Genomic DNA, 8,915 nt, shown 5'->3' on the forward strand with positions numbered 1-8,915 from the left:
CCCTACCCTACTGTCTTTCTGTAGGGTAGGGGGCGGGGCGAAGCCCCGCCCCCTACCCTACTGTCTTTCTATACACTTTCAATTGTCTTTTAATAGGGTAGGGGGCGGGGCTTCGCCCCGCCCCCTACCCTACAGAAAGACAGTAGGGTAGGGGGCGGGGCTTCGCCCCGCCCCCTACCCTACTGTCACATAGTAGGGCAGGGGGCGGGGCTTCGCCCCGCCCCCTACCCTACTGTCACATAGTAGGGTAGGGGGCGGGGCTACTGGATTTTTTTCCCCAGGGGCGGGGCCAGTGTGCTGGGGGCGGGCCCAGCTGCATTGCTCCGCCCACTTGTGGGCGGGGCCACACTGGGTGTTTACCCATAAATAAATACTTAAATATGCAAGCTGTATGCACATTTACAAAAGGAGCTCTGAGAATGCGCTCCCCCCTGGGATCGAACCAGGTTCTTTCGGGGCAAGAGACCGTGTCACCAACCAGTCGGCTGTTTCGACCTGGCAGCCCTCGGCCGTCTACACTCTTTTGTACTTACCCAACGCGCGCGGGACGCACCACTAAGCAGATGAGAATGACTCGAAGTGGAAGCGGGGTGACTGCCGAGCTCGCCACGCTTGGCGAGTGGCTCCGTCGCTGCGCTCGAACATCTGAGATCCAGAGTTCGATTCCCCACCCATGCTGCCTGCGCCCCCTGCTCCCCATGCTGCCTGCGCCCCCTGCTCCCCATGCTGCCTGCGCCCCCTGCTCCCCATGCTGCCTGCTTCCCATGCTGCCTGCTTCCCATGCTGCCTGCGCCCCATGCTGCCTGCACCCCATACTGCTTGCGCCCCCCGCTGCCAACGCCGCGCTGCCAAATATACTGCTCTGCGCTGACCATGAACGGGTTAACGCTTGCCAATACTCCCTCCTTGCAGCGATTAAAGAAATAAAACAATACTTTTTTAGGACTTTGGCAAGTTTTTTTTTTTTTTCATTTTTGTAATAGACTATTCTAGGCTGTTCTAAAACACCATCTGGTATGCTTGATACATATTAGATGGATGTAAAAAATAAATCCCGTCATTTACTTCATACGGTGTACCGGCACAAAGGTTTGCAGTGCTGAGGACAGCCTCGGGTTGGAGTTCGGCAATGTTCAATTTGGCAAATCTTAGCAAGCTACAAAAGACGACATTCTGCATCAGGTGAATGTTTTTTAGCATGTGGTTTAGAAGTTTATCGTGCAAATGAATTTGATGCTTTGTACTTTTTAGACACATGCACATTGGCGAGATAGCGGCAGTACTTGTCAGTCAACTTTATTGTCAATTTCTTCACATGCCAAGACACACAAAGAAATCGAAATAACATTCCCACTATCCCACGGTGACAAGACATAGTACACAATATACAAACAAGTAAACACAAAATAAAGACAAGGCAAAAACAATGAATAAATAAGAGTGATGAATAAACAAATAACAAAATAAGAGCATAATTGGAGCAAGTGTGCATTATGTGTATTTGTTAGGTTGCTTTGGGCAAAACAAACCGCAAAAGACGGGTCGCATTGACCCAGCTGTCTAATTAGGGCACCTATCATTTGTAATGTAGTTTCAAGTTAAAAAAGATTGCATAGTTAAATGGCGCGTTAGACAGGTTGAGGCCAATACGCCGCCACAAGGTGGCAGCACTTGGAATTCATCTCGCCTGTCTGATAAGGTCAATTTAATAAAGATGCCGGTATTAAGAGTGCCTCACTTGCGTGCCACCTCAGCAGGTTGCAGTGTGGCCTTTACTTAACTCTGAAGTGGGTGGTAGCACCCAGTACATGCACCAAGGCTGGCCGTGCTAAGCAGCATGCAACTGCGCTTTGAATTGAAAGCCAAGGTCCTGGACGTTACACACTGGGTTTATAAATTCCATTTACTTTAGCAACTGCCTTCTTTGTAGTCACAGCAAATGAAGCCAAGCCCTGTAACAAAACATGCAATAAGGTTCATATTTAAGAGATGCAGCATCAATTGAGGCGCATCGTGAATGATGACTGACACCAAAGTTGACTTTATTTACAAGACCACAAACCGGAAGAAAACACACCAACGTGGACTTTATTCACAAGAATGCCCACATGCATGATTTAAAAAAAAAAAAAGCCAGACTTGATTAAAATGGACTTTTACTCATACAGAAAAATGCACCAACATAAAGCAAGATTGAGTTCGGTGGCCATTTTAAAGCAGGGTTGCCAAAGAAGACTTATGTATCACGACACTGTACACTTACGCTTGTCGTTTGAATCTATGGGTGTCAGGCTACTTGGCTTTTGTCAACCATTTAGAATGCATACAGCTTTTCTTTGTGGAGTAAAAATAAAAAGCCTGACACTGCATATTTAACAAGACAATTTTGTTTGAGACTAACTTTACAATTGCCTGATCATTGAGAATGTCTCAAATGATTCCAGTTTGTATGCTGTCATGTAACTCTGATTATGCACTATAGACTGCGCATGCCAATGTTTAAAATGGACCACTTGAACTCAGTTCAGTTTAATTCAGGTTCAGAGGTACACACAATTACAGTCCAAACAGTTCACTTCATGTATTAAAAAAAACAACAATAAAACAATATTGCAAAATGACGCGCTGAGAAAGAAAGAGGCATCATGCAGACAGCCAGTGTGCACACCCAGTGAAAAGGTGGAGGGAGTGAAAGAAAGAAAGCACAAAAAGGAAAACCAAAGTGATACTCTCCTTAAATGCTGGCTGGGCACTTTGCCCTCGCCGCATCTGCACCCGTCCGTCCGTCCGTCTCGTGTAGGCCGCTCGTCACGGGCGAAGGTCGGCCGATGGTTCGGGTCCCCTCCCGGCCCGTATTCGACGTTTGGACTCATCCTCCGCCTCGCGCAACTGCAAAAAGAAAAACGGCACTCTGTTGCATGCGGTTCACTTCTGAGGACGTACTCATGACCTATTTATTAAAGCTTGCTCCTATTTTAAGCTCACTGTATTAATTGTGTATGCATACATTAATGTTTTTGTTTTAATGTCTTCATGTCCTTTTTATGTCTGTTCCTATGTGAAGCATTCAATGCTTATTTCTTTCTTTATTGTAAACCGCTTTGAGCTGCATTTCTTGTATGAAAGGTGCTATACAAATAAAGTTTATGATTATTACCCTCTGGTCTCGCGCTCCGGTCCCTCTCTGTGCAGGCACTCGTCCGATCAGCTGCCTCGGCAATCCTGAAAGGCAGACATATTGTGGTGGTTTTGGCAAGAGGAAAATTTCCACTAGCGACCTTGACAGGTAAGTTTGAATCAGGCAACTAGCGGCACGCACGGGCTGGCGCATGTCTCATACGGCCCTCCCGCATTGGAGCGATCCGGGTTATGAAAGGTTTAACCCCTTACAAAAAGGGAGGGATGGAGGGAGAGAGAGAGCAAGAGGAGATGAGAAGAGGCTTTGGTGCGCACTAAAGCACAACCGGCCAGGAGAGCTGGCTTGGCCCCGAGAGGAAAAAAAAAAGGAAAACGTGACGTCACGGAGGGCGTCACGGAGAATCTCATCGACCTCGACACCGTCGACGACACTGGGACCCAGGCAGGCAGACATTATACCCTGGTATTCCACAAAGGGCAAGGTATAGCCACGTTCCACCCTGAGTGCACCAGGCCATGCAGGTACTGCCGGGCGCATCAGAGAAAGAGAGCGAGAGAGGGAGGGAGGGAGGAAGGGGGTGTCTACTTTGCCAATTCGTATCTAGAGGGTCACAGCAACCCAATTGCCCGTGCGTGCTGCTAGTTATCCTATTCAAACAGACAGGGGTAGGGAAAGCGCAAAAGAAAAACCAAAGTCATACTCCCCCTCAACGCTGGCTGGGCGCTTTGCCCTCCCGGCCTCGCCGCATCGCCGCTCGTCACGGGCCAAGGTCCGGGTCTGCTCCGGCCGGTGTTGGACTCGTCTTCCGCCTCGCACAAGTGCAAAAAGACAAACAGCACTCAGTTGCATGCGGTTCACTTGTGTCGACGTACTCATTACCTGCCCCCTCCCTGGTCTTGTGGGTGCGGCCCGGTCCCTCTCGGTGCGGGCTGGCGCTCGTCCCATCCGCTGCCCCGGCAACCCTGAAAGGCAGACAAATAAGGAAACCAAATTAAAACCCACAAGTGTGTACACTACCCTTGCATATTGGATTGCCATGTAACCTCTGGCCAGCCTTGGCCAGTCATGCGTCAGGCTCTTCTTAATCACTTGGCGACTGCTTTCTTTGGGTGATTCCTTCCTTTGCACCCCGCTCACTGGTCTGGTGGCCTCCGTCCGCCGGCTCTTCGTTTCGTGCATTGTCTCTTCCACCTCTCAAGACAAGCACAAAAGTCTCGCTGCGCAGTCGCTTGCGCTTGCCGTCGCTTGCGCTTGCCGTCGCTTGCGCTTGCCGTCGCTTGCGCTTGCCGTCGCTTGCGCTTGCCGTCGCTTGCGCTTGCCGTCGCTTGCGCTTGCCGTCGCTTGCGCTTGCCGTCGCTTGCGCGGTCGCTTGCGCGGTCGCTTGCGCTTGCCGTCGCTTGCGCGGTCGCTTGCGCTTGCCGTCGCTTGCGCGGTCGCTTGCCGTCGCTGCGCGTTTGGCACTCAATCAGGGCTGCACGACATGTTGGAAAATCAGTGATATGGCATATTGGGCCAGACCGTTGCATTGAGCAAAGTTGTGCAAAATTCTGGGATGGAGGTGAACTATTTAATCGCAATGAGATCAGTGAGATTAGTTAACTTTAACTTGCATCAATGACTTATCTTCTAAACTCATTACAAATAGTTAGGCAAGAAAACATGTTTCATTTGCCACATTAAAAAAAAATCTTAAAAGCTTTCTTAAAGTGCATGTCAATAACCTATACCACCATATGGCAGTTTTCCAATACGCGTGCAGCCCTACACATGTCACCATTGGTGTCCAAATGGCAGCCTCGGGGCAACTTTATCAACACACCACATGAATGAACACAACACCGCTTTGTAGCAGTAGCACAAAATATGAATGGCAAAATTCCGTGATTGATTTAATGAATTTGTGTCAAAGAATTCTGAATTTGTTTCAGTATGCAGCCCTCAAACAGACATTTGGACACCGCTGGTGTGAATTTAAAAAAAATAAATAAATCCATTTCACACGTTGAAGCTGCGCAGGTCGACGCCTCCAGGGAAGCGGGTCTCCCTCAGAACTAGGCTACTTCAGAGCGATGCCACAGCGGTCCGTCCACCTCTGATCAGATGGTGTCGCGTCCCGGTCGCCATCTGCAGAAACAAATGTTAGAAACTCAAAGAGCACCCCAAGTTGTAGGTCACTTGCTTACTTGATCACAGCGGCTAGCTACTCTTGGTGACCGTCGCCGGGTCGGATCGGGCCGTGCGCCGCCCCCCCTTTTGCGTCCGGCCTGCAAAAGGCAGAACATGCAATGAGTTGGGCGCAGCTCGCATCATTACGTCTTCCTCGTGGACCGGCTCGCCCCAACACCGCCCCCTACACCTAGAGAACAAAGGACGCACAGTAGTAGGTTAGGCTTAGATCAAGCACGACAGTGGTAGGTTAGAAAAAGACACAAAATGTGAATGTCTCGCTCCAACACCTAGGGGAGAACAAAGAACGCAAGTATCACAGTGGTAGGTTAGGGTTAGAGCAAGTGCAACAGTGGTAGGTTAGAAAAAGACAAAATGTCACAAGTCAAATTGCAAAATTGGACATTCGGGATGGGCTCGCTCCAACGCCGCCCTACACCGAGGGGGGAGAACAAAGAACGCAGCAAGTACGACAGTGGCAGGTTAGAAAAAGACAAAATGGTACAAGTCATATGGCAAAGTTTGGTTTTGTGTCCATCCACGTAACCACGTCCTCCCCCAAGTGAGCCATCAATGGCAACCAAGCGCAAGACAACGCTGGATCCAGACAAGCCGCAACCACAGCACACCTCTTAAGCAAGACCAACCATCAGAGCCCCAAACACTGTCCACACCTGCAACCTTTCCGTCGTGCACCCATAACCAAAGGCAACCACACTGCCCCCTCCTGGGCACATGATCCGTACACGTCGACTTTTGCAGCATGCTGCTTCATTCTTGACTTGACATGGCATTGCTCCTTTGCATAAGGCCTTTGCTCCTTTGCATATGGCCATTGCTCCTTTGCATATGGCCATTGCTCCTTTGCATATGGCCATTGCTCCTTTGCATATGGCCATTGCTCCTTTGGATAGGGCATTGCTCCTTTGGATAGGGCATTGCGCCTTTGGATAGGGCATTGCGCCTTTGGATAGGGCATTGCGCCTTTGGATAGGGCATTGCGCCTTTGGATAGGGCATTGCGCCTTTGGATAGGGCATTGCGCCTTTGGATAGGGCATTGCGCCTTTGGATAGGGCATTGCGCCTTTGGCTAGGGCATTGCTCCTTTGGATAGGGCATTGCTCCTTTGGATAGGGCATTGCTCCTTTGGATAGGGCATTGCTCCTTTTGAAATGGCATTGTTCTTTGGATAGGCCATTGCGCCTTTGGATATGGAATGATACTTTTCCTCATCCCATTCGGCTTCTCTTGCAGCCTGCAAAAACAGACAGCCATTAGTGTGCTGGGAAGCTAAAATTTTACAAAAACAGGTTTTCACCTGATTTAGGACTACTCTTCCTCAGTGTCCTCAACATCACTGAAATGGCTCCTCAAGAGCCTCCTGCTTGCTTTGTATAGAAGGATGCTGGCTGGGCGGCCTTTTTTAGTGCTACAAAAGACAAACAAATTATTGCAACAAAAATGGACATCGAGTTGAGTGCCAATGGCATGATATTTTTGCAACAATTATACATACTAAGTAGAGTTTTACGGTTGAAAACATATATAATCATTATATTGTAGTAAATTATGATAATTTATCAGGATTATAATTCATATTTTAATTTTATCATCCATCAACTCACCTCACATTGGACAGATGATCCAGGTTTGCGGCGTCCAAAACGGGAGAAAATAACCCGTGCAAATGTTTGTTGCGTAACGGAACGAGGGCGGGCGGGCGTTATCTTTGAATAGATTTGGTCTGATTTGGACATGACGTAACAAATTAGTTACATTCCTCAGTTTGCATAACACGGAAATGGCACACGCATAATATAAATTAATAAAGAATTGTTTAATTGACTATAGTCGAACTAACATTTCATATAGTCAGATAAACACGCGCTTATCGGCGGCGTCATTTACGAACCTTCGACAAACAAACGAATGAAAAAATGCTGGCCAGCATTAAAAAAAAAAAAAGAAAACGCGAAAGACATTTGAAATACCGTAGCGGCAAAACGACCAAAACGCGCAAAGACGCGACGCAAAGTCGATTGTGGCGTGCCGTGCCCAAACCTCAAGCACTCCCTAGACAGCGAAAATCCTGCAAGAAATAATAAATGGCATCGTAAGAAACGGCAAACATTTGCTCGCGAGCTAAATTGCCTACTTGAAAACTCTCCTTGCGGCCTCCAGTTAACTTCGACGCCTACAGTCCCCGTGGCGAGTGTGAAAATCCTGCAACAAACAAACATGGCGTCCGACGTGAGACGGCAAAAAACGACAAACATTTGCTCCCTTACCTGAGAAAACGCCACGCACTCGGTGGCACCTGCATTTGAGAACTCCCCTTGAGCGCGAAAATCCTGCAACAAACCGTCGTGAAAAACGGCAGGAGACGACAAACATTTGCCAGCTTGCTAGCTTACCTGAGAAGCCGCCCGCCACGCGCTCGGTGGCCCCTGCATTTGATAACTCCCCTTGAGCACACCTGTCTTCAATTTACCTAAAGACCTGACGTCACATCCGTCAATTCAAATCTTCTTCTCCTGATCGTCCAACGGCGCTTGGCACACTGGCGCCACCAGGTGGTCACCACCTGTCAACACCACACCGTTGCACAGAGACAATTCTCGAGTAATATCAGATAAATGATTTTCAAACAGGTCCAAACAAGTTTTTCCGTCATGACTACAAAGATCTTTAGACATGTGACAGAGCCCCCTATTGGTGTCTCGTGTATTGCAACAACAACTCGCTGTATTTTGCTGGGATGGGAATGAACCCGTGTTCTCTCCACTTTTGTTCCCAGGGAGCCAGAGGACGCATGTCGCGGATCAGGATCACTCTAGACAGCGTCTCCAAGGCAGTAGGAAGCACGGACATCAACTCCAAGTTCTCCCGTTTCAAGCCTGGCAACCCTGTGGTGGATAGCGACCATGCTGAAAAGCTTCTGGTGAAAGCCCAGAAGGTCTCATCCACTCAGCCGGATGTCTCGCTGCCTAGCAAAGCCACCGTAGAAGATGCAGATGGTGAAAAATGTGAAGCAGAAGATGAGAACAAAGAGCAAGCTGCAGAAAAGCCCTTCAAGAACTCCAAGCCAACTAACATGGACGAGACCTACAAGACTTTAGACCAGCACATCAACAGTTACTTTGGCATGAGTAGTCAAGGGGAAGAAGAGGAACGCAAGCACGACCGTATCCCAGTTTCATCTCCAGCTGCAGCCTCTAAGAGTATCGATGCACTTGCTGCCACACCTCCATCAGGAGACCTCCGTCACCCTAAAGCTAAACCTCCATCAGACTCCCCCGCAACAGAAAGCACAGCTGCATCCGGTCCAGTTCGACCCAGCTCCCCCAAAAAAGGCTTCACCCACTATCTGTCCTACCCTCGTCCGAGTGTTCAAGCTTTTGTGGCGAACTACATCGCTCCGCTGGTTCCCGAATTCCGAGGAGACGCCAAAAGCCTTGACAAGCTCCCAGTAGTAGAAGCTTCTGTGGAGGAGGCGGCTAGTGAAGATCCGAAAGCAGATGAAAAGTTTTCTATCAAACAACAGGCCAATTCATTCGGGAAAAATCATGATCAAAGCTTACCTAAAAGTGCCATTCATGTAATCGGGTTA

The 8,915-nt window shown here is 48.8% G+C and overlaps 1 protein-coding gene and 2 long non-coding RNA genes across 4 annotated transcripts in view; 2 read left to right on the forward strand and 1 right to left on the reverse strand.

Annotated features, from left to right (window-relative positions):
• Nucleotides 1–8,915, forward strand: part of LOC119117540 — a 135,310-nt gene that overhangs the window by 126,111 nt on the left and 284 nt on the right. Inside the window, exon 2 of the mRNA XM_037243878.1 lies at nucleotides 8,103–8,849. Coding sequence (XP_037099773.1) covers nucleotides 8,118–8,849 — 732 coding nt within the window. The 5' untranslated portion in view covers nucleotides 8,103–8,117. The remainder of the gene's footprint in view (nucleotides 1–8,102; nucleotides 8,850–8,915) is intronic.
• LOC119117298 lies at nucleotides 1,976–7,889 on the reverse strand. Of its 2 annotated transcripts, none has more exons than XR_005096458.1 (8): nucleotides 7,594–7,889; nucleotides 6,624–6,734; nucleotides 5,323–6,560; nucleotides 4,183–5,263; nucleotides 4,019–4,101; nucleotides 3,158–3,948; nucleotides 2,485–2,889; nucleotides 1,976–2,452 (listed from the first exon to the last, which is right to left on the reverse strand). It is a non-coding gene; the product is annotated as an uncharacterized LOC119117298 (long non-coding RNA). The 2 variants fall into 2 exon arrangements; XR_005096457.1 differs by lacking the exon at nucleotides 7,594–7,889 and adding an exon at nucleotides 6,931–7,455.
• Nucleotides 2,757–4,113, forward strand: LOC119117313. Its single transcript, XR_005096480.1, has 2 exons — nucleotides 2,757–2,820; nucleotides 3,909–4,113. It is a non-coding gene; the product is annotated as an uncharacterized LOC119117313 (long non-coding RNA).

Source organism: Syngnathus acus, chromosome 23 (assembly GCF_901709675.1).
Source record: "Syngnathus acus chromosome 23, fSynAcu1.2, whole genome shotgun sequence".
In the NCBI taxonomy this organism is placed as follows: Eukaryota; Metazoa; Chordata; class Actinopteri; order Syngnathiformes; family Syngnathidae; genus Syngnathus; species Syngnathus acus.